This window comes from Ornithorhynchus anatinus, chromosome 3 (assembly GCF_004115215.2).
Source record: "Ornithorhynchus anatinus isolate Pmale09 chromosome 3, mOrnAna1.pri.v4, whole genome shotgun sequence".
Classification (NCBI taxonomy): domain Eukaryota; kingdom Metazoa; phylum Chordata; class Mammalia; order Monotremata; family Ornithorhynchidae; genus Ornithorhynchus; species Ornithorhynchus anatinus.
Window position 1 is genome coordinate 128,413,603 of NC_041730.1, and position 25,580 is coordinate 128,439,182.

The 25,580-nt window shown below is 46.6% G+C and overlaps 1 protein-coding gene across 1 annotated transcript in view; it reads right to left on the reverse strand.

Moving 5' to 3' along the window:
* The window catches only part of ARHGAP22 (Rho GTPase activating protein 22), a 359,144-nt gene extending 333,816 nt beyond the window's left edge, over nucleotides 1–25,328 (reverse strand). The window contains exon 1 of the mRNA XM_029061129.2: nucleotides 24,880–25,328. Within this exon, the coding sequence (XP_028916962.1) occupies nucleotides 24,880–24,913 (34 nt within the window). The 5' untranslated portion in view covers nucleotides 24,914–25,328. The remainder of the gene's footprint in view (nucleotides 1–24,879) is intronic.
* Between the last annotated feature and the right edge of the window lie 252 nt (nucleotides 25,329–25,580).

A 25,580-nucleotide genomic window follows, 5' to 3' on the forward strand; every position in this document is an offset into this window, starting at 1 on the left:
CTTTTATTTCTGAACCTATATTACTCCTCCTCCTCCTACTAATAATTTTGGTATTTGTTAAGTGCTTACTATATGCCAGGTAGTGTACTGAGCTCTGGGTTAGATTCAAGGTAATTGTGTTGCACATAGTCCTGTCCCACTTGGGGCTCACAGTCATAATCTCCATATTACAGATGAGGTAACTGAGGCACAGAGAAGTGAAGTGACTTGCCCACAGGCACACAGCTGCCAAGTGGAAGAGCCGGGATTCAAACCCACGACCTCTGACTCCCAAGCCTGGGCTCTTTCCACTGAGCCACGCTACTTCTCAATGTTTATGCTCCTTCTTCTACATAATCATGGAGAAGCAGCATGGCCTAGAGGAAAGAGTGGCCTAGAGTAAGGAGCACAGGCCTGTGGGTCAGAGGACCTGAGTTCTATTCTCAGCTCTGCCACTCTCCTGTTGTATGATCTTGGGCAAGTCATTCAACTTCTCTGTGCTTCAGGGCCTTCATCTGCAGAATGGGGATTCAATTTCTGTTCTCCCTCCTACTTAGACTGTGAACCCCACGTGGGCCTTGATTATGGCATATCTTCACCGGTGTTTAGTACGGTGCTTAACAGATATTACTATTAATATTATTTATATTATTACTGGGAGTTGGGACACCATCAGGCCAAGTCTCCAGAGCTGGAGTTTGGCACCAAGATCCGCCCTTTCCTCTCCACTCAAACGGCTACCTTACCGCTACGGGCTCTCGTTATATCCCGGCTAGACTACTGTGTCAGCCTACTCTCTGATCTCCCTTCCTCCTCTCTCGCCCCGCTCCGGTCTATTCTTCACTCCGCTGCCCGGCTCATCTTCCCGCAGAAACGATCCGGGCATGTCACTCCCCTTCTTAAACACCTCCAGTGGTTGCCTATCATCCTCCGCTCCAAACAAAAACTCCTCACTCTAGGCTTCAAGGCCCTACTTCACCTTGCCCCATCCTACCTCTCCTCCCTTCTCTCTTTCCACCGCCCACCCCGCACGCTCCGCTCCTCCGCCGCCCGCCTCCTCGCCGTCCCTCGGTCTCGCCCGTCCCGCCGTCGACCCCCGGGCCGCGTCCTCCCGCGGTCCCGGAACGCCCTCCCTCCTCACCTCCGCCAAACTGATTCCCTTCCCCTCTTCAAAACCCTACTTAAAACTCACCTCCTCCGAGAGGCCTTCCCAGACTGAGCTCCCCTTCTCCCTCTACTCCCTCTACCGCTCCCTCTTCACTTCTCCGCAGCTTAACCCTCTTTTCCCCCCATTTCCCTCTGCTCCTCCCCCTCTCCCTTGCCCTCCCCTCGGCACTGTACTCGTCCGCTCAACTGTATATATTTTCATTACCCTATTTATTTTGTTAATTTTGTTAATGAAATGTACATCGCCTTGATTCTATTTAGTTGCCATTGTTTTTACGAGATATTCTTCCCCTCGACTCTATTTATCGCCATCGTTCTCGTCTGTCCGTCTCCCCCGATCAGACCGTAAGCCCGTCAAACGGCAGGGACTGTCTCTATCTGTTGCCCACTTGTTCATTCCAAGCGCTTAGTACAGTGCTCTGCACATAGTAAGCGCTCAATAAATACTATTGAATGAATGAATGAATGAGTGTAAGGACCTGTAAAGAGTCAGTCATTCAGTCAGTTGGATTGATTCAGTTTGTTTGACACCTCCGTAACAAACAAAAGCTCCTCGCTATTGGCTTCATAGCTCTCCATCACTTTGCCCCTTCTTACCTCAACTCCCTTCTCTCATTCTACAGTCCAGCCGGCACACTCCGCTCCTCTGCCGCTAACCTGCACACTGTAGCTCCATCTTTCCTGTCCCGCCGTCGAACACTGGCCCGCATCCTGTCTCTGGCCTGGAAGCTTTCCTCCTCAAACCCTCCAAGCAATTACAATTCCCCCCTTCAAAGCCCTACTGAGCGCTCACCTCCTCCAGGAGGTCTTCCCAGATGGAGCCCCCCCTTTTCTCAACTCCCCCTCCCCCCCCCACATCACCTCGACTCGCTCCCTTTGCTCTTCGTCCCCTTCTCCGACCCACAGCACTTATATATCCCGGCTCTGCCACTTGTCAGCTGTGTGACCGTGGGCAAGTCACTTAACTTCTCTGTGCCTCAGTTACCTCATCTGGAAAATGGGGATTAACTGTTAGCCTCATGTGAGACAACCTGATTACCCTGTATCTACCCCAGCGCTTAGAACAGTGCTCTGCTCATAGTAAGTGCTTAACAAATACCAACATTATTATTATTATTATATAGATGTATTGGTATTTGTTACTATGAACCAAGAACTGTTCAAAGCACTGGGATAGATGCAAGGTAATCAGATTGTCCCACTTGGGGCTCACAGTCTTAATCCGCATTTTACAGGAGAGGTAAATGAGGCCCAGAGAAGTTACGTGACTTGCCCAAAGTCACACAGCTGACAAGGGGAGGAGGTGGAATTAGAACCCACAACCTCTGACTCCGAAGCCTATGCTCTTTCCACTAAGCTATGCTGCTTGTTAATTGAGTAATAACTGTGTGCAGAGCATTATACTACGTGCCTAGGAGTGTACAATACAACATTTACATTAATATCTGTCTCCCCTCCTAGACCGTAAACTCACTGTGAGCTAGGATTATGTCTGTTCATTGTTATATTGAACTCTCCCAAGTACTAGCAGAGTGCTCTGCACACGGTACGCGCTCCATTAATATGAATGAAGGAATGAATGAACGCATGGAGTTGGTAGGCATATTCCCTGCCCACAACAAGCTTACACCCTAGGGAGACTATATTCCTTTAGTACATTCATTCATTCATTCATTTCAGTTGTATTTATTGAGCACTTACTGTGTGCCGAGCACTGTACTGAGCGCTAAGAAAGTACAATTCAGCAATAAAGAGAGACAATCCCTGCCCACACAGGATTTAAAGTCTAGAAGAGGGGAACAGTCTAGTATGTACTGACACCCCCTCCTCCCTCCACTCATTCATGCATTCAATCATATTTATTGAGCACTTGGGAGAATACAATACAACAGTAAACAGACACATTCTCTGCCCACAATGAGCTTACAGTTAGAGGCGGGGAGACAGACATCAATACAAATAAATGGATTACAGATATGTACATAATTGTTGTGGGGCTGGGAGGAGGAGAGAGCAAAGGGATCAAGTCAGGGTAATGCAGAAGGGAGTAGAGATGAGGAAAGGTGGGGCTTAGTCGGGGAAGGCCTCTTGGAGGAGATGGGCCTTCAGTAAGGATTTGAAGCCGGGGAGAGTCACTGTCTGGTGGATCGGAGGAAGAAGGGATTTTTGGCCAGAGGCAGGACATGGGCTAGTGGTCGGCGGCGACACACCTGAGATGGAGACAAAGTGAGGCACGTTCTCCACCCTACAAATACATGAACTGTATCATTCACATGTTTTCTGGGCTGTAAATCTCTTCAAGGAAATAGTGGGTGGGTGTTGCAGAGGGGAGAGGGCTGGTGCTGGTAGCAATTTTCCTCTACCTCCAGCAGCTTCCACAGGAACATAGAGGCAAACATCTTCATTCATTCAATAGTATTTATTGAGTGCTTACTCTGTGCGGGGCACTGTACTAAGTGCTTGGAATGGACAATTCGGCAACAGATAGAGACAATCCCTGCCCCATAAGGGGCTCACAGTCTAAACGGAGACAGAGAGCAAAGCAAAACAGAACAAAACAAGACATCTTCAAGATAAATAGAATCAAGGAGATGTACACCTCGTTAACAAAATAAATAGGGTAATAAATAATATACACAAATGAGCGCAGTGCTAAGGGGAGGGGAAAGGGCAAGAGCAGAGGGCGCGCGAAGGGGGAATGGGGAGGGGAGGAGGAACAGAGGGAAAGGGAGGGCTCAGTCTGGGAAGGCCTCCTGGAGGCGGTGAGCTCTCAGTAGGGCTTTGAAGAGGGGAAGAGGGTTAGTTTGGCAGATGTGAGGAGGGAGGGAATTCCAGGACAGAGGTAGGACGTGGGCCAGGGGTCGACCGCTGGATAGGCTTGAACTGGGGACTGTGAGGAGGTGAGCGGCAGAGGCGCGGAGCGTATGGGGTGGGGAGTAGAAAGAGAGAAGGGAAGTGAGGTGGAGGGCGGCAAGGGGATGGAGAGTTTTGAAGCCAAGAGTGAGGAGTTTTTGTTTCATTCGAAGGTTGATAGGCAACCACTGGAGGTTTTTGAGGAGGGCAGTGACTTGCCCAGAGCGTTTCTGTAGGAGGATGATCCAGGCAGCGGAATGAAGAATAGACTGGAGTGGGGAGAGACAGGAGGAAGGGAGGCCAGAGAGGAGGCTGACACAGTAATCCAGTCGGGATATTATGAGAGCTTGTGCCAGCACGATAGCAGTTTGGATGGAGAGGAAAGGGTGGATCTTGGCGAAATGTCTATCCACCCAAGTGTCAGCAAAACCGACTGGCCGAGATTTGGAAACAGGACACGATTGCAAGTCTGTGCAAGGCGAATGAGAAAGCAGAGTTGTCTGTCCTAAGACTGAGAAGGTCAGAAGACCAAGCCCAGGTAGGTTCCCAAGTTGAGACCTTTCTGAATGTTATTGAGCTCTACGAAGGGCTGTGTAGAAGCAGTGTGTCCTAGAGGATAGCACATTGGCCTGGGAGTAAGAAGGACCTGGGCTCTAATCCCTGCTCCATCACTTGTCTGCTGTATGACCTTGGGCAAGTCATTTAGCTTGTCTTGGCCTCAGTTTCCTCATCTTTAAAATGTGGTTTCAATACCCTATTTTTCTTCCTGTTTAGACTGTGAGCCCCATGTGGGACAGGTCTGTATCTGGCCTGATGAACTTGCATCTACTCCAGCGTGGAGTACAGCGGTCGGTACATCATAAGTACCAGGCTCTCGTTATATCCTGGCTAGACTACTGTGTCAGCCTTCTCTCTGACCTCCCTCCTCTCTCGCCCCGCTGCGGTCTATTCTTCACTCTGCTGCCCGGCTCATCTTCCCTCAGAAATGATCCGGGCCTGTCACTCCCCTTCTTAAACACCTCCAGTGGTTGCCTATCAACCTCCGCTCCAAACAAAAACTCCTCACTCTAGGCTTCAAGGCCCTACCTCACCTTGCCCCTTCCTACCTCTCCTCCCTTCTCTCTTTCTACCGCCCACCCCGCACGCTCCGCTCCTCCGCCGCCCGCCTCCTCGCCGTCCCTCGGTCTCGCCCGTCCCGCCGTCGACCCCCGGGCCGCGTCCTCCCGCGGTCCCGGAACGCCCTCCCTCCTCACCTCTGCCAAACTGATTCCCTTCCCCTCTTCAAAACCCTACTTAAAACTCACCTCCTCTGAGAGGCCTTCCCAGACTGAGCTCCCCTTCTCCCTCTACTCCCTCTACCGCTCCCCCTTCACCTCTCCGCAACTTAACCCTCTTTTCCCCCCATTTCCCTCTGCTCCTCCCCCTCTCCCTTGCCCTCCCCTCGGCACTGTACTCGTCCGCTCAACTGTATATATTTTCATTACCCTATTTATTTTGTTAATTTTGTTAATGAAATGTACATCGCCTCGATTCTATTTAGTTGCCATTGTTTTACGAGATGTCCGTCCCCTCGACTCTATTTATTGCCATCGTTCTCGTCTGTCCGTCTCCCCCGATTAGACCGTGAGCCCGTCAAACGGCAGGGACCGTCTCTATCTGTTGCCGACTTGTTCATTCCAAGCCCTTAGTACAGTGCTCTGCACATAGTAAGCGCTCAATAAATACTATTGAATGAATGAATAAGTACTTAACAAATACTGCAATTATTATTAGTCTTGTCTTATGCTGTCGAATCGGCTCAACCCCACAGTCCCAAAGCGACTCCATGGACACATCTCTCACAGAACGCCCCACCTCCATCTACAATCGTTCTGGTAATATATCCATAGAGTTACACTGATAAAAAAACGGAAGTGGTATTCCACTGCCTCCTTCCTCACAGTCAACTTGAATCTCCACCCTCGACTCTCTCCCGTGCCTCTGCTGCCCAGCAAAGACGACTTTTGACTTGTAGTAGATTCCCTTCCAATCTCTAGCCACTGGCCAAGCTAGGAATGGCTGTGGAATGAGTAGGCCTCTGCTTGAGTCTCCCTCCCATAGTCGAGACTGGTAGAGTACTGGAAACTCTCCAGGTGTGACTCTGAGATGGGGTTATTATTAATATCATCCCTGAACATGTCTCACCCATCATCACACTCTGATGATGTTCCTCCTGGCCATCGCACCGAATCGATCAGTAGACCAATAGAGAAGCAGCGTGGCTCAGTGGAAAGAGCCCGGGCTTGGGAGTCAGAGGTCATGGGTTCGAATCCCGGCTCGGCCACTTGGCAGCTGCGTGACTGTGGGCAAATCCCTTCACTTCTCTGGGCTCAGTGACCTCACCTGGAAAATGGGGATTAACTGTGAGCCTCACGTGGGACAACCTGATGACCCTGCATCTCCCCCAGTGCTTAGAACAGTGCTCTGCTCATAGTAAGCACTTAACAAATACCAACATTATTATTATTGTTGTTTATTAGAGACTTACTGTGTGCAAAGCACTGTACTACACTCTTGGAAAAATACAGTATAGCAGAGTTGGTAGACATGTTCCCTGCCCACAAGGAGTTTATGGTCTAGAATCTATACAAGAAGCTTAAGGTCTGTAAACAATCCTTCATATGAAACTTAGCTGCTGGTTAGTTTTCCCTCTCCATAAAACCTACCACTTCATTCCTATTTCCCCTTTTCCTTCCTCTAAATATACTTTCAGTAATAATTTAATCTAATCTAATCCTATTTACGGAGCACTTACTGTGTTCAGAGCACTGTACTAAGCAGTTGGTGCTTTGCCCAAAGTAAGCACTCAATAAATACAATTGAATGACGGGATAGTACAATATAACAGAGTTGGTAGATATGTTTCTCACCCACAACAACCTTATGGTTTAGAAGGGCGAGGTGACTATTATTAATAGTTATAATAATGATAGTAATGATAATAATTATCATTATGTGCCAAGCATTGTATTAAGTGCTGGGGTAGCTACAAGATAATTAGGTTGGACACAAACCTTGTCTCACAGGGGGCTCACATTCTAACGCAGGAGGGAAAACAGTACTTATCCCTCATTTTACATACAAGGACACTAAGAAACTGAAAAGTTAAGCGATTTGCCCAAAGTCACACAACACATGTGTGTTCAGAGAATGAATAGCTTAAAATACACAAAGTTAGAGGACTAATGGTGGGTTGGGGCCTGACAGATCATGCCTTTTATGTAGAGATGATGTTATGTCCTTAGGAAATGATTGCAAAACCTTGCAAGATTTCCTATTGCACATCACTGCTTTTCAGGTTGTTTTCATAGACAACCCAGCACACTCCAATTTGACTTTCAGTGGTGAAGTTGGCCACATGAGTGTCATTATTTCTAAAAAAGAACTGAATATACTAATGGTCTCCTTCCTATCCATCTGGAAAACAGCCTACTGGAAATTGTTGATTGTACGCTCCAGTCATATATTTTTCAAACACAACCCATTACCCACACACCCTTATTCATCTGAATGGTCTCCCTGAGAAGTAGAGAAAGCTAAATATCTAGATCTATTTTTCCCCTGGACATGAGAAGAAAAAACTGGCATAAGGACAAGCGGAAGACTAATATTATGCAACATGCCCTAGCAGAAAGACCACGGGACTGAGTCAGGAATCTTGGGTTCTAATTGCAGCTCAGTTTCTGGTCCGCAGGTCCAGACAAGTCCTTTAATTATTTTGGGTCTCCGTTTCTTTATCTGTAACATGGGGATCAAATCCCCTTCCCCCTCCGTGTGGGGGCAGAGGATTATGGCTGATGTGATTATATTCTTGCAATTACCCCAGTGCTTAACACAGTGGTTGGCATTTAGTTAAGTGGTTAACCAATATGTAAAAAAGAAAAAAAAAGGCCCGGGGCTTTCTTCCGACTTAACACAAAGTCTCCACCCTGAAATACACACACACACTCAGTGCACAAGCTAGGTGACCTAATGTCCGGTACTGGGACAGAACTACCAACCATGTATTCATTCTTTCATTCAGTCGTATTTATTGAGTGCTTACTGTGTGCAGAGCACTGTACTAAGCACTTGGGAAGTACAACTCAGCATCTGCGGCACCTGAAGTGAAACTCAGCAAGGTCCAAGAGGAGAATCAGGCCGATTCATTTTCATTCTCCATTTCTTTTTAGATCCAATCCCCTTGACTTATTCTTCGGAAGCAAAATAACGCCGGTTCCGTAGAGGCTCACTAACTCTGAAGCACTGAGAATATTCCGGGTTAAGGGACCGAAGGAGGCATGGTATTAGAGGAGGAAGTAAGGGAATCAATCAGTCACTGATATGTGAGTGCTTACTGAATACAGAGCACTGTACTAAGCGCTTGGGAGAGGACAGTGTAACAGAGTCGGTAGATTTCCCTGCCACAAGGAGTTCACAGTCTAGAAGAAGTTAGTGGCCTTCTGATCCTTGGGTTCCGATTGGACCCTGCAGCTGCCAGTCCAGTGCCTTCCCCCCGGGCATCCTGATCCCTCCAAAGGACAGTGGGATTTTCCACTCTGTCTTCAAGTATCACCCACCTGATACTGCATTTCCAAGAATAAATACTCCATTTCCAAGAATCCGACCCCTACCAAGATCAACATTCTTTCTCCACATTTCTGTGCTGCAGAACATATGTTTCTGTTTATCCTCAAAGACAAATCCATCTATATTGTTTAGATTTTTTTAAAAAATAAAGAAAACGCGGAGGAAACTAAGCCAAAATGTTCCTCCTTTGAAGGGAGGGGGATTGTTGAGATCTCTTTATTTTCATTCATTCATTCAATTGTACTTATTGAGGGCTTACTATGTGCAGAGCACTGTATTCAGCGCTTGGAATGTACAATTCGGCAACAGATAGAGACAATTCTTGCCCAACAATGGGCTCACAGTCTAAACGGGGGAGACAGCCAACGAAACAAAACGGAACAAAACAAAATAAGTAGTCTGGTGTAAATATCAACGGGATAAATAGAATCATAGATATTTACACATCATTAACATTAGATATTACTATCTACCCTTTACATTTTGGTATAATCGAGTCTTCCATCAAGAACGGCAGATGAGCTTCAGTCCTGAAACTTCAGGACTGAGAATTTGGGAAAAGGAATCTTTTATAGTTACAGTGCTTTTTGTAGAGATAGCCTCACTTATCTTCTCTTCCAGTCCTGTTTCTTCTGGGAAATAGAGTGCAAGTGGGCTGCACACTGAAACATGCCAGCACTTGGACTGTGAACCCCATTTGGGTCACAGACTGTGTCCATCGTAATTAACTTCTTTCTACCTCGGCACTTAGAACGGTGCTTGAGAACATGGTAAGTGCTTAACAAATACAGTATAATAATACTGATGATAATGATGATATCATCAAAAACCACCCCTCCCCCAAAATGATAAGAAAGAATGCATCCATTTATTGTTGTACTCTCCCAAAAGCTTAGTACTGTGCTGTGCACACAGTAAGCACTCAATAAATATGATTGACTAATAACAACAATTATAATAATGATAATAAAAACAAACCATAATAACAACTGGCCTAGTGGGTAGGACGTGGGCCCAGGAGTCAGAAGGACCTTCTTTCTGATCCCAGCTCCGCCACTTATCTGCTGTGTGATGTTGGGCAGGTCACTTAATTTCTCTGTGGCTCCGTTATCTCAACTGTAAAATGAGGATTAAGACCAAGAGCCCCACGTGGGATAGGGACTGTGTCCAACCTGATCAGCTCATATCTACCCCAGTACTTAGTACAATGCCTGGCACAGAGTAAGTGCTTAACAAATACATAAAAAATTTCAGGATTCATTTACAGCAGACATGACTGGAGCAGTTTTGATGCTGTGTCATGATGCCATTAATGGTAATAACAATAATAATAGTATTTGTTAAGTGCTTACTATGTGCCAAGCACCGTTCTAAGCACTGGGGTGGATACAAGGTAATCAGGTTGTCCCACGTGGGACTCACAGTCTTCACCCCCATTTTACAGATGAGATAACAGAGCCACAGAGAAATGTAGCAGTTTGCCCAAGGTCACACAGCAGACAAGCGGCAGAGCCGAGATTGGAACCCACGTCCTCTGACTCCCAAGCCCGGGCTCTTTTGACTAAGCCACACTATTCCTCCACTACTCCTTGGTCCTCAACATAGCATTAGCCAGTTATTTTTATGTTTTCCTCCATAGTCCAGTTACTCAATGGAACTTCCCCTGCTTACAGAGTCGGGACAAAACCCCAAATTTCTTGATTCCCCGAACTACCAACACCAGTTCATTCACTAGTAACCCGGAGAAATCTTGCTAAGAATCTGTACCTGCTTTTTACTCTGATGATGGGCACCTACTCCTGATGCACTTCAATAAGCAAAGCTGAAGGGTATCAAGTAGGAAAATGAGCGCGAAACTATTATACCACATGTAGTGGTTAGAATAACGAAGTCCATTTGTACCCATTAAAGATGGTCAATCCATAATGTTTTAGATATTCATGAGTGCTCTCCTGAATTTTGCAAAAGTACAACTTGCCTCTATCAGCACTTAGTGCCCAAATGCTTTGCAATTTTGATTGACTAAAATCTGGCTGACATAAAATGACATTAATCGATCAAGCTATCATATTTATTGAGCATTGACTGTATGCAGAGCACTGTAATAATAATAATGATGTTGGTATTTGTTAAGCGCTTACTATGTGCAGAGCACTGTTCTACGCGCTGGGGTAGATACAGGGTCATCAGGTTGTCCCACGTGAGGCTCACAGTTAATCCCCATTTTACAGATGAGGTAACTGAGGCCCAGAGAAATTAAGTGACTTGCCCACAGTCACACAGCTGCCACGTGGCAGAGAGGGGATTCGAACCCATGACCTCTGACTCCCAAGCCCGGGATCTTGCCACTGAGCCACGCTGCTTCAGTGACTCATGTAATTAACTTCAGGTCACCGATTAGAAAAAACTTCCCTCAATATCCTATCCAAGAGAAATTTTGTCATGTCGAAAAGGTTGCTTTGTTCGTGCCAATTATAAACTCATGCTTGATGAATTCAAAGGCCTGTTGTAACTGTTGGAGTGACTTTTGCTAAATTCTTCCTTTGTGGGAAGCTACTGTCTGGGAAGTGACAGTTCAGATTTGGGTTTGGGTAGGAATTTGACTTCCTCGACCAAGTTGGTGTAAGACATTTTTTAAAAAGACACACCCAGATACAGACTTGGTGCATATGGTAAGAGGTCTTTGAGGGGTGTAACGTGTTGGACATGGCAGGCCATTAGAATTCTAACCCTGTGAGCTATTTCTTAGTGATATTAGTTGCATCATCATCATCATAATAATGATTATTATGGTATTTGCTAAGTGCTTACTGTTCATTCATTCATTCAATAGTATTTATTGAGCGCTTACTATGTGCAGAGCACTGTACTAAGTGCTTGGAATGAACCAGTCGGCAACAGATAGAGACAGTCCCTGCCGTTTGACGGGCTCACGGTCTGATCGGGGGAGACGGACAGACAAGAACGATGGCAATAAATAGAGTCAAGGGGAAGAACATCTCGTAAAAACAATAGCAACTAAATAGAATCAAGGTGATGTACATTTCATTAACAAAATAAATAGGGTAATGAAAATATATACAGTCGAGCGGACGAATACGGTGCCGAGGGGATGGGAAGGGAGAGGGGGAGGAGCAGAGGGAGATGGGGGGAAAAGAGGGTTAAGTTGTGGAGAGGTGAAGGGGGGGGCGGTAGAGATAGTAGAGGGAGAAGGGGAGCTCAGTCTGGGAAGGCCTCTTGGAGGAGGTGAGTTTTAAGAAGGGTTTTGAAGAGGGGAAGAGAATCAGTTTGGCGGAGGTGAGGAGGGAGGGCGTTCCGGGATCGCGGGAGGACGTGGCCCGGGGGTCGACGGCGGGACGGGCGAGACCGAGGGACGGTGAGGAGGCGGGCGGCGGAGGAGCGGAGCGTGCGGGGTGGGTGGTAGAAAGAGAGAAGGGAGGAGAGGTGGGAAGAGGCGAGGTGATGTAGAGCCTTGAAGCCTAGAGTGAGGAGTTTTTGTTTGGAGCGGAGGTCGATAGGCAACCACTGGAGGTGTTTAAGAAGGGGAGTGACATGCCCGGATCGTTTCTGCGGGAAGATGAGCCGGGCAGAGGAGTGAAGAATAGACCGGAGCGGGGCGAGAGAGGAGGAAGGGAGGTCGGAGAGAAGGCCGACACAGTAGTCTAGCCGGGATATAACGAGAGCCCGTAGCAGTAAGGTAGCCGTTTGGGTGGAGAGGAAAGGGCGGATCTCGGTGATATCGTAAAGGTGAAACCGGCAGGTCTCGGTAACGGATAGGATGCGTGGGGTGAACGAGAGAGACGAGTCAAAGATGACACCGAGATCGCGGGCCCGAGAGACGGGAAGGATGGTCGTGCCATCCACGGTGATAGGGAAGTCTGGGAGAGGACCGGGCTTGGGAGGGAAGATGAGGAGCTCAAGTCTCGCTCATGTTGAGTTTTAGGTGGCGGGCAGACATCCAGGTGGAGACGTCCCGGAGGCGGGAGGAGATGCGAGCCCGAAGGGAGGGGGAGAGGACAGGGGCGGAGATGTAGATCTGCGTGTCATCTGCGTAGAGATGGTAGTCGAAGCCCTGAGAGCGGATGAGTTCACCGAGGGAGTGAGTGTAAATGGAGAACAGAAGAGGGCCGAGAACTGACCCTTGAGGAACTCCGACAGTTAATTGATGGGAGGGGGAGGAGGCGCCTGCGAAGGAGACCGAGAATGACCGGCCAGAGAGATAAGAGGAGAACCAGTAGAGGATGGAGTCCGTGAAGCCAAGGTGAGATAAGGTGTGGAGGAGGAGGGGATGGTCGACAGTGTCAAAGGCAGCAGAGAGGTCAAGCTTACTATGCACCAGGCACTGTACTAAGCACTGGGATGGATACAAGCAAATCGGGTTGGACACAGTCCCTGTCCCATATGGAGCTCACAGTCTCAATCCCCATTTTACAGTTGAGGTGACTGAGGCACAGAGAAGCTAAGTGATTTGCCCAAGGTCACACAGCAGAGAAGTGGAGAAACCAGAGTTAGAACGCATGATCTTCCGAATCCCAAGTCTGTGCTCTATCCACTACATCATGCTGCTTCTCCCGAGCTCTTAGTACAGTGCTTTACACACAGTTAGCACTAAATAAATACGATTGAAGGAATGACTGAATGAATCTGACTCTGGAGACCGCTCCTAAAAAAACTCTTCCTCAGGCAGAACCTGTGCACTGGTCTCTAGACGAAGCAGTGTGGCCTAGTGGAAAGAGCCCAAGCCTGGGAGTTAGAAGATCTGAGTTCTAATTCCCCCTCTGCCACTTGTCTGCTGTGTGACCTCGATCTATTTGCTTTACTTTTCTCATCTGTAACCTACTTTCCTTATCTGTAAAATGAGGATCAAATCTCCGTTGACCCTTCTACTTGGACTGTGAGCGCCATGTGGGCTAGGGAAAGCATCCAACCTGATTATCTTGTACCTACCCCAGAGCTTAGTACCACAGCTGGCAAATACTAAATGATTAACAAATATTACAGCTATTTGGAATTCATTCAATGAGCTCTATCTGAACTTCTCTTGCAGATGCCAAGGAAGCTTGAGCGAATGTGGGGATGTGTCTATCAGACAATTAAAAATGCAAGCCCCACAGAGGATGTAACTGCTCTGCTCCGTTCACTCATCTGTCTTTCTATTCACCGCCACATGCTTCTTTCAGCCACCCATAGTAGTTATCCCTCTAGACTGTAGATTCTTGTAGCCAGGGAATTTGTCTATCAACTCTATATTGTCCTCTTGTAAACACTAGGTATAGCGTTCTGCACACAGTTGTCTTGTGCCGTCGAGTCGTCTCCGACTACAGGTCCAAACTCACCCATGCTGGACAGCAGCGGCGTGGGAGAGAGTCGAGAGTCGAGAGACTCGGGTTTACTGAGAGGAAGGAGGCAATGGAAAATTGCTTCCGTAATTTTACCAAGAAAACTCTCTGGATCCACTACCAGAACGATTGCAGATGGAGAACGGGGCTTTCTGGGAGAAATGTGTCCATGGTGTTACTATGGGTCGGAATCGACTGGACGGCATAAGACAAGTGCGTAGTTACAATACATTGCAACCATTCAATAATATTTACTGAGCACTTACTGGGGAGACCAGCATACTAAGCACTTGGGAAAGTACGATAGAATAGGTAGAAATTATTCCTGCCCTCGAGAAGCTTGCAGTCTAGAGCCCTCCTTCAATCCTGTCCACACTCAGAGCCTTGAATTGGCAGAGGACCTTGAGAACTGCCTTTTCACCCCCAGGGTCCTCAGGATTCAGGGTGGCTGACCCATGTGGAGAAGGCCGGTAAAGTGTCCGTGCTGCAGAATATCCCAGAGACATTAATTAATTCATTATGGGTTTTTTTAGCGCTTTCTATGTGCCAGGCACTGTACTAGGCCCTGGGGTGAATACAAGCAAATTGGTTTAGACACAGTCCCTTGTCCGACGTGGGGCTCACACTCTCAATCCCCATTTTACAGATGAGGTAACTGAGGCACAAAGAAGTTAAGTGACTTGCCGAAGGCCACACAGCAGGCAAGTGGTGGAGCCGGGATGAGACACTGTGACATCCTGACTCTCAGGCCCGGGCTCTATCCGCTATCCCTTGCTGCTTCTCTAACGTCCAAACAGATATCCAAACCAGTCTTGATTTTTCTACAGGAAAGATCAGGAGGAAGTCAGGCAATCAATCAATATATGGTACTGAGCTTGGTAATTTAAGAATGCTATCAAAGTGCTGGGCCATACGTCTTGCATTCATTCATTAATTCATTCAATCTTATTTGAGCACTTACCTTGTGCAGAGTACTTTATTAATCTCTTGGGAGAGTACAACATAACAAGAAACAGTCACGTTCCCTGCCCACGACGAGCTCTCGGTCTACATCGGTGCCATGTATTTATTTTACACTTACTGTGAGCAGAGCACTGTACTAGGTGTTCGGTCCACAGCTTGACAAATCCTCTAGGATGCTAGGAGATCAGCCACATTTAGCTTCTTAATATGGGTCCGGTTGGCCATACCTAGCAGCAGTTGGTAACCCTGGGAGATGCTCAGCCTGCTAGCTTTGTCCCCGGCTACCGATATCAGAGCAACCCATCGATCAGTTGCACTTATTGAGCACCTCCTGTGTGCAGAGCACTGTATTAAGTGATGTCTGACCTCTAAACTGAAAGCTCCTTGTGTGCCAGGAAACATATCTACTTACTCTTGTTACAACTGTTTTTTTCCCAAGTGCTCAATATAGTGCTCAGAAAGGGCTCTCTGTATACGATTGGTGGATTGAAGGTGTCGATGACGGCTGTGAAGCAGTTAAGAACTCTATTAAAATGCTGGGCCATCATTCAAGCTTTGACTAAAATTCTTCCTTTTCCAAACCTCTGTTATTTGATAGATGTCTTGTGACCTTTCACACTAAACGATGCAGTAGATGGATGATGACTCAGCCAAATCAATATCAAGTCAATATTTTTCTTTTAGGCTCAATAATTGTAGCAAATACATCATTATGGGCGGGGAATGTGGCTGCTAAGTCTATTGTACTGTAGTCTCCCAAGCACCTAATATAGCGCTCTGAACATAGTAAGTGCTCAATAAATACCATTAATCGATTAAGTGATCGATGTGTAAGCACTCATATGTCAAGATATAAGCTTGTTGTGGGCAAGGAATGTATCTGATTGATTGTTATATAGTATTTTCCCAAACACTTAGTACACTACTGTGCACACAGTAAGTGCTCAGTAATTGGATCTGCTGATTGATTGATTGATAGACTTTTCTTATGGGCTCAATAATTGCAGCAAATACATGTGCAAGCACATATTTGTCTAGAATTTGTTGGACAAGGTTTTGGTGAAGCAGCATGGTGAAGTGTATAGAGCACAGACCTGGGAGTCAGAAGGTCATGGGTTCTAATCCTGCTCCTCCACTTGTCTGCTGTGTGACGTTGGGCAAGTCTGTGCCTCAGTTACTTCATCTGGAAAATGGGGATTGAGACTCTGAGCCCCACATGGGACAACCTGATGACCTTGTGTCTACCCCAGTGCTTAGAACAGTGCTTGGCACAAAGTAAGGGCTTAACAAATACCATTATCATCATTATTACTATACTTATTATGAACACATACCTCTAGACTGCAAGCTTGTTAGGGGCCGGGAACCTTATTGCTAATTCTGTTGCACTGCACTCTCCCAAGCACTTAGTACAGTGTTCTGCACATAGTAAGTGCTCAATAAATACGACTGATTGATTGATTGATTGATGGCAGCATTCCAGTCTAAGAGATTCCAAGATCCACTGTACAGTAGCCCAGTCTAATCTCCGTTTTTTAGACGGGTGTCCCCATTTTCACCGTGACATTCTACCTTTGGGTGGTTGTCCCAAGGAGAGAATCCTTGGACTTTATTGACTCTGAAGGCCTAACTTTCTTTTCAAATTTTGGGGATGTTTCTCCAAGGAAAGGTAAAAGAAGCTGAGAGCCTATATCTAGTGTTAAAAGAGCTAAACCTGCTTCACCCAGAGAGAACCGACCATTCACAATAACTGTGGTATTTGTTAAGCACTTGCTACAAGCCAGACAGTGTGCTAGATAGAAGACGAGCAAGATGCTCAGCCCTTGCCCCTAAGGTGGCTCACAGTCTTTGAGGCGTGAGGAGCAGTTATTTTACCTCCATTTTGTTTTTGTTGTCTTATGCTGTCGAGTCATGTCCCAACCATAGCTACACCACGGACACATCTGTCCCAGAATAATAATAATGTTGGTATTTGTTAAGCGCTTACTATGTGCAGAGCACTGTTCTAAGCGGTGAGGTAGACACAGGGGAATCAGGTTGTCCCATGTGGGGCTCACAGTTAATCCCCATTTTACAGATGAGGTAACTGAGGCACAGAGAAGTGAAGTGACTTGCCCACAGTCACACAGCTGACAAGTGGCAGAGCTGGGATTCGAACCCATGACCTCTGACTCCAAAGCCCGTGCTCTTTCCACTGAGCCAGCATATCCTACCTCCATCAGCAGTCATTCTGGTAATGTATCCATAGAGTTTTCTTGGTAAAAATACGAAAATGGTTTACCATTGCATCCTTCCACCCAGTAAACCTGAGTCTTCGCCCTTGATTCTTTCCCATGCCGCTGCTGCCCAGAACGGGTGAGTTTTGTGTCAAATTGCCTTCCACTCGCTAGCCACTGGCCAAGCTAGGAATGGAGTGGACAGGCCTCTGCCTGACTCTCCCTCCCTTAGTCGAGACTGGTAGACTACTGGAAACTCTCCAGGTGTGACTCCGTGGTGTGTATATCCATTTTACAGATGATGAAACTGAGGCACAGGGAAATTAAGAGACTTACCAAGGCCACACAGCCGGCAAGTGGCAGAACCATGGAATAGAATCCCGATCTCTTGACTCCCAGGTATGTGTTATTTCATTCATTCATTCAATAGTATTCATTGAGTGCTTACTATGTGCAGAGCACTGTACTAAGCGCTTGGAACGTAAAATTCGGCAGCAGATAGAGACAACTATGCCACGCAGATTCACATACCCCTCCGCTCACTAGTTACCACTAATTTGATTTTCTTTTCTGAACAATAATGATGGTAATTACTGTACACTTACTATGTACTAAGCAATAAACTAAGTATTGGGGCAGATACGAATGAACTAGATCAGACACAATTTCAGTCCTATACGAGGTTCACAGTTTTAGAGTGAGGGAGAACAAGGGATTCTACTCCTATTTGACAGATGAGGAAACTTAGGCATGGAGAAGTTAAGTGATCTGTCCAGGTTTATATAACAGGCGAGTGGCAGAGCCCAGATTAGAGCCTACGTCCTCGAAACACTCTGTCCTGTGCTCTTTTCTATATTTCCTGTGCTATGGCCTCTACTCCACTCTAATCCTCCTCGACCGCTCGGCTACCTTCAACATGGTTATCACCCTCTTCATTGGAAACATTATTCAATCTTGGATTCACCAAGACTGGCCTCTTCTGGTTCTTCTCCTAGCTCTCTGCCCACCCATTCTTAGCCTCTTAATAATAATAATAGTATTTGTTAAGTGCTTACTGTGTGCCAAGCACAGGGGAAGATACACGGTTATCAGGTTGTCCCACGTGGGGCTCACAACTTAATCCCCATTTTCCAGATGAGGGAACTGAGGCACAGATAAGTGAAGTGACTTGACCAAAGTCACACAGCTGACAAGTAGCAGAGCCAGGGTTAAAACCCATGACCTCTGACTCCCAAGCCACTGAGCCACGCTGCTTCTCTTTCTTAGGCTCCTACTCTGCTTTCCACCCCTTAACTAGGGGAGTCCCTCAAGATTCAGTTCTGGGTCCCCTTCTATTTTCCATCTACGCCCGTTCCCTTGAGAACTCACTCTCTACCATGGCTTCAACTGCCATCTCTATGTGGACAATTCCCAAATCTACATCATCAGCCCTGATGTGCCTCCTTTGCTGCAGTCTTGCATTTCCTCCTGCCTTCGGGACATGTTAGCTTGAATGTCCAGTTGACACCTCCAGCTTAACATGGCCAAAACATGTTCTTATCTTCCCACCCAAATCCTGTCCTCACTCTTACTTTCCCATCACTGTAGAAAGCACCACTATCCTTGTGGGCAGGGAATGTATCAACCGGCTCTGTTGTATTGTGCTCTCCCAAGCACTTAGTACAGTGCTTTACACAAGAAAAGTGCTCAATAAATATGATTGATTGTTTGATTGATTCTCCCTGTCTCAAAAGCCCATAACTTGGGTGTTATCCTTGACTCCTCTCTCTCATTTCAACCTATATATTCAATCCGTCACCAAATCCTGTCGGTTCAACCTTCACAACATCACCAGAAGTTATCCTTTCCTCTTCTAAACTTCTGCCACATTAATCCAAACACTCATCCTATTTCTCCTTGATTACTGCATCAACCTCCTTGCTGGCCTCCCTGCCTCTTGTCTCTCTCCACTCCAGTCCCTATGTCACTCTGCTGTTCAGATCATTTTTCTACAAAAACGTTCATTTCACGTTTCCCCCCTACTCAGAAACCTCCAGTGGTTGCCCATCCTTCTCTGCATTAAACAGAAACTCCTTACCATCATCTTTAAAGCATTCAATCGTCTTGCCTCTTCCTACCTTACTTCCCTGATTTCTTACTCCAACCCAGCCAGCAGGCTTCGCTCCTCTAACGCCAACCTTCTCACTGCACCTCAATTTCATCTCTTTCGCCACCCGACCTCTTACCCACATCCCGCTTCTGGTCTGGAACTCTCTGACAGACCATTACACTCCCCACCTTCAAAGCCTTATTAAAGGCACATCTCCTCCAAGAGGCCTTCCCTGAATAGGCCCTCATTTCATCCTCTCCCACTCCCTTCCGCATCCCCCTTGCACTTTGTTTTGCGCTCCTTATCGACCCCTCTCTCAGCCCCACAGCATTTATGTTTATAGCCGTAATTTATTTATACTAATGTCTATTTTCCCTTCTAGACTGTAAACTCATTGCGGGCAGGGAACAGGTCTACCAGTCCTGTTATATTGTACTCTCCCAAGTGCTAAGTAAGTACTCAATAAATAATGATTGGTTTATTGATTTCCACTAGGCCATGCTGCTCCAATATTATCTAGCAATCATCGCACCCAAGACATCTGGCACCCACCAATTAGAGTCGCAAATGATCTGGCCCCCCGGGACATGACTGTTCTTTGGTACAAAGAAACTGAAAGAAAGGGGGAGACCACTTTTCAGGCTGGCTATCAGCTGGAGATAAGCTGTTAGGCTCAGGGAATTATCTATTAATCCATCTATCAATTGTATTTATTGAGCACTAATTTTGAGCAGAGTGCTATTCTAGATGCTTGGGTGAGTACAACAGGTAAGCAGCGTGGCTTAGTGGATAGAGCACTGGTCAGGGAGTCAGAAGGGCCTGGCCCCGCTACTTGTCTGCTGTGTGACCTTAGGCAAGTCACTAAACTCCTCTGGGCCTCAGTTACCTCGTCTGTAAAATGTAGATTTAAGGCTATGAGCCCCGTGTGGAACAGGGACTGTGTCCAATCTGATTACCTTGTTTCTACCCTAGAATTTTGAACAGTTTGACATATAGTAAGTGCTTAACAAATACCATCTTCATTATTATTATTATTATGATATTACAGAGTAGATAGACAAATTTCTTGACCACTGTGAGCTTACAGCCTAGAGGGAGGAACATTCATTCATATGAATAAATAAATGAACGAATAAATAAATAAATAAATAAATAAATAAATAAATAAATAAATTATAGATATGTGCATAAAGAGACTAAAAGGACAAGGGGAGGGAAGCTGAAGTCTGGGGCAGGTCCTCTATCCCCAACCTCTTTTCATTCACCCTCCTGAGGAGAAAGTTCTTAGCATGTTTTCTCATGCTGTTTCATCACCAGACCACCATAAATAACTGTGGTCATTGTTAAATGCTTACTACTAATAATAATCATGTTGGTATTTGTTAAGCGCTTATTATGTGCAGAGCACTGTTCTAAGCGCTGGGGTAGATATAGGGTAATCAGGTTGTCCCACGTGAGGCTCACAGTCTTAATCCCCATTTTACAGATGAAGTAGCAGAGGCACAGAGAAGTTAAGTGACTTGCCCACAGTCACACAGCTGCCAAGTGGCAGAGTTGGGATTTGAACCCATGACCTCTGACTCCCAACCCGGGCTCTTTCCACCGAGCCACGTTACTATGTGCCAAGCACTGTACTAAGGCATGGAGTAAATGCACAGTAATAATTGGGAGAGTACAATATAACAGGACTGGTAGACCTGTGTGCGACAAAGTGCAAGATCGGACACAGTCTCTGTCCCACTCGAGGCTCACATTCTAAGTAGGTGGGTGAACAGATGATGTATCCTATTTTACAGATGAGGAAACTGAGGCACAGAAAAGTTAAGTGATTTGCCCACAATCACACAGCAGGCAAGAGGCAGAGCTGGGATAGGCAATCAATTTATCGATGGTATTTACTGAGCACTTACTATGTGCAGAGCGCTCTAACAAAGTGCTTGGGAGGGTATGATGCAACAGAGTTGGTAGACGTGTAGAGGGGAGACAGACATTAATATAAATAAATGCACAATTATAATATATAATTTAAAGATGTCTACACAAGTACTGTGGGGTTGAGGGTGCGCCGAAGATCAAATCTCCAAAAGTCACAAATCCAAGTGCATAGGTGAAACACTGCCTATCCACCTCTGAATAATAATAATAATGTTGGTATTTCTTAAGCGCTTACTATGTGCAAAGCACCGTTCTAAGCACTGGGGAGGATACAAGGTGATCAGGTTTTCCCTCGTGGGGCTCACCGTCTTCATCCCCCTTTTACAGATGAGGGAACTGAGGCACAGAGAAGTGAAGTGACTTGTCCAAAGTCACACAGCTGACAAGCGACGGAGACGGCATTAGAATCCATGACCTCCGACTCCCAAGCCCGGGCTCTTTCCACTGAGCCACAGTGCTTCTCGTGGCTTAAGAGAATCAAACAAAGACCCCTCACCACTGGCTGTGAAGCTCTCCGTCACCCTGCCCCCTCCTACCTCATTTTGCTTCTCTCCATCTACAACCCAGCCCGCACACTCCTTTCCTCTGCCGCCGCTAACCTCCTCACTGGGCCTCCATCTCTCCCGTCTTGCCGCCAATCCCTGGCCCATGTCCTGCCTCTGGCCTACAACGCCCTCCCTCCTCTAATCTGACAGATAATTACCCTCTCCCGCTTCATAGCCTTATTGAAGACACATCTTCTTCAAGAGGCCTTCCATGTCTAAGCCCCACTTTTGATCTCCCACCCCCTTCTGCGTCACCCCGACTTGCTCTCTTTGCTCTTCCCCGCCTCCCAGCCCCCAAACACTTATGGATATACCTGCAATTTCAGGTGGGGCGATGTCTGTCTCCCCACCTCTAGACTGTGAGCTCATTTTGGGCAGGAAATGTCACTGTTAATTGTTGTATTGTCCTTTCCCAAGGACTGAGTACAGTGCTCTACACACACTAATAGCTTAATAAAGATGATTGATTGAACGAATGAATGACTGAATGAATGAAAGGGAGCCAGAGAAAAGGGGACTTAATCAAAAAACGTCTTTTGGAGGAGATGTAATTAGAACCCAGGTCCTCTGACTTCCTGGCCTGTTTTCTTTCTACTAGTCCACACTGCTCCCGTGAGGAAAGGGGTTTACAAGGAGGAGAGAAGAGTGGGAAAGGAGTAGGAAGCTGGCTGCAGGAATTTTTGTACCCAAAGTGGTGAGGAGCTTGGGGCTGATATTTCCCCCTCAGACACCTCCATTGAGGCAGTAATGAACTATAGCCAACTCTTCCATAATGCTCACTTTCACTGCGTGTGTGAATCAAACCTTGTTACTCTGACAGCACTCGTCTGTCTGGATAGAACACTATTGCGATGTCAGAAGAAACAAATGTACACCTGACATCAGGATTTGGCAAGAACACAAACCCGGTGTTACAGGAGAACTGCCTGCGTTACCTCTCTTGCTGTTCAGATTTTGGAAAGGATGGATTTTGACTTGTATTCTTGAAGTTTTGCGTCTTGAATTCTCTTTCGTGTTAATTTTTCTCTATGTTTTGCCATCCCTCTTTTAAATCGTGAAATCCTTATAGGTTATGAGCCTGTTGGCCGTGTGGCCTGGTGGAAATGGCACTGGACTGGGAATCAGGAAATCTGGGTTTTAGCCCCAGCTCTGTGACCTGGGGCAAGTCACTTCACTGCTCTTTGCCTCCATTTCCCCACCTTATATAATGGAAATAAAATACCTGTTGTCCCTCCTTTTTGAACATGAGCCCTCTCGGCGGATAGGGACTGTGTTTGATTTGGATATCAAGTTTGGACTCAGCCCTTAGCACGGTGCTTGGCTAATAATCACTTAATAAACATCATCATTATAAATCACGTGAAAATGAGAAAGAGAAAATGAGAGAATGATCATTGGTCTAGAGTACAATTTTCAGGTGATCTGTCCCTTGGCCAATCCTTATATGATACGAGATGCCTTTATGGTCAGAATTTTATTTTAAGAACTCAGCCTCTCTCTGCCTTGGCCTCTGCCACCAAGTTCCAGGACTCAGAAGCTGTGCCCATATTCACACCATCCTTGGATGGAAACACAATGATTCTGGAACAGTTCAAATGATGGGAGCAAGGGAATCAGGTCGAATTCAGTAAAATTGAATACATGATTTCATTACGTTGTCCTTTGTGTTACTCTGATCTGCTCCCTTTATTCCTCCCCCATCCCAGCCCCATAACACTTATGCACATGCCTGTAATTGTATTTATTTACATTAATGTCTGTATCCCCTCTAGATTGTAAGCTTATTGTGGACAGCGAATACATCTGCCATATTGTACTCTCACAAGCAATTATTATAATAATAATGTTGGTATTTGTTAAGCGCTTACTATGTGCAGAGCACTGTTCTAAGCGCTGGAGTAGATAAAGGGTAATCAGGATGTCCCACGTGAGACTCACAGTCAATCCCCATTTTACAGATGAGGTAACTGAGGCACAGAGAAGTGAAGTGACCCACCCACGGATACACAGCTGACAAGTGGCAGAGCCGGGAGTCGAACCCATGACCTCTGACTCCGAAGCCCAGGCTCTTTCCACTGAGCCACGTTTGCTCTGCATACAGTAAGCGTTCAATAAATACAATTGGTTGACTGACTGACTGATGATCTGGGTTCTAATCTCAGCTCCACCACTTGCCGGCTGTGTGAACCTGGGCAAGACACTCAACTTCTCTGTGCCAATTTTCTCATTTGTAAAATGAGCATTCAGTACCTGTTCTCCCTCACACTAAGGATGTGAACCCTGGTTGGAGCAGGGAGGGACTGCATCTGTCCTGAATAGCTCATTTCTACCCTAGCGCTTAGTACGGTGCTTGGTAGATAGTAAGTGCTTAGCAAATAGTATTTATTATCATTATTATTGCTGTTATTATTATTTCAAGGCTGCACCCTCTCCCTCTGTCTTTCCAGCAGGCAGCTGAAGCATTTCCTTCTCTGTCTGTGGTGCTGGAGGGATATACTCCCTTGACTCCCTCCAGCTGCTTTCAGCCACCTGGCTCCCATGCCTATGTTATGAATAAGTTTGAATCTCTCAAGACGGTCAGTGACTTTTCCAAAAGCTCCAAGATGTGCTGGACTCTGATCCTTAAAACTAGAGATCACTTGGGACATCTGTACTTTGTGTTTACACAGGCACAGAGGATAAAGACCTCATTTCCCTCCCCCGCCCCCCACCCGACCCCACCAGGTCTGATGGAGTCTTAATGGACATGCAATTAGCAAGATGTAGGATTAGAGGACAGAGAGAGCGGCACATTGGTCATACCAGACAGTGAGGAGACCACCTGCAGATCAATGGACTATAGGAGAGGAAAAACTCCCTAGGACATTTGCATCCAATTGCCGGTCGTTTCCGTTGCCATGGTCATTGCCTTCTCATCCCCCAGAAAGCACCATTTGACTCCAGGGCATCCAGATGTTTTTCCCTAAAGTGTTTTGGAAAATGAAGCGGTTTGGAGAGCACGGCTCCTTCGCAATGGTGCAACTGGTTCCTGCCCTAAACCGTCAGAAGACCAGACTCCAACCGCTCACCGTATCGGCCAGCGTGACGGCATCCAAAGTTTGCCCCACGCTGAATGTGATGGAGAGGAGTGGCTTTCGGACAGCTGCTTATATAGAGAACGAGAGACGGGAAAAAGTTGTACTCACCTCTTCTAGTCTGTCTTATCTTAGGGCTCAACATATTCCTGCTTCCAGAGATGCTTTCTTCCCAGCCTTCAGCGTGCTTTCATCCTCTCTCCTTTTGGCTGCTCTCTGTCGCTCCTCATAATAACCTAGCCTGTCCCCGACGCCGCTGCTTCCCTCAGGCCCCGTCTCTCCGGCAAGACTCGCTTCTCTTTGCTCCCACTACAAGCTGGGGAACGATGCCTTACGTTTGACTAAATAAACCTTAATGCATTATTTATCCAGCCCAGAATTAATTCCCATCCAAACTAACCATTAAGAGCCTCGGCAATTCCTGTCAATAAATCACTAGGGCATAGACGGGAGGGGCCGGAGCTGGGTCCTGCTTCTAATTGGCCATGCATCAGTGGTATTAATATGTCTCCGCCGGAGAACAAGGAGCACGGATGCTCGCGTGTCCCTGTCAGATCCTCCGGTTGTGCCGAACAGAAGCTCGGACTCGACGAGAATCAAATTGAGATGGAGGGAGGGAGAGACGGGGAGAGGAGGAGGAGGGAGAGAGAGGAGGGCTCATGAGAGATGCTATGCAGGCGTGAGTCAAGGAAGAGTATGAGAGGGATTTGGAGGGAGGGGGGTGGAGGGGAGGGAAAGGGCACAGAAAACATGCAGCTTATCGCACGGATCTGATAAGGTTGTACATTAGGAGCAGTAATAAGTGTGTTGGT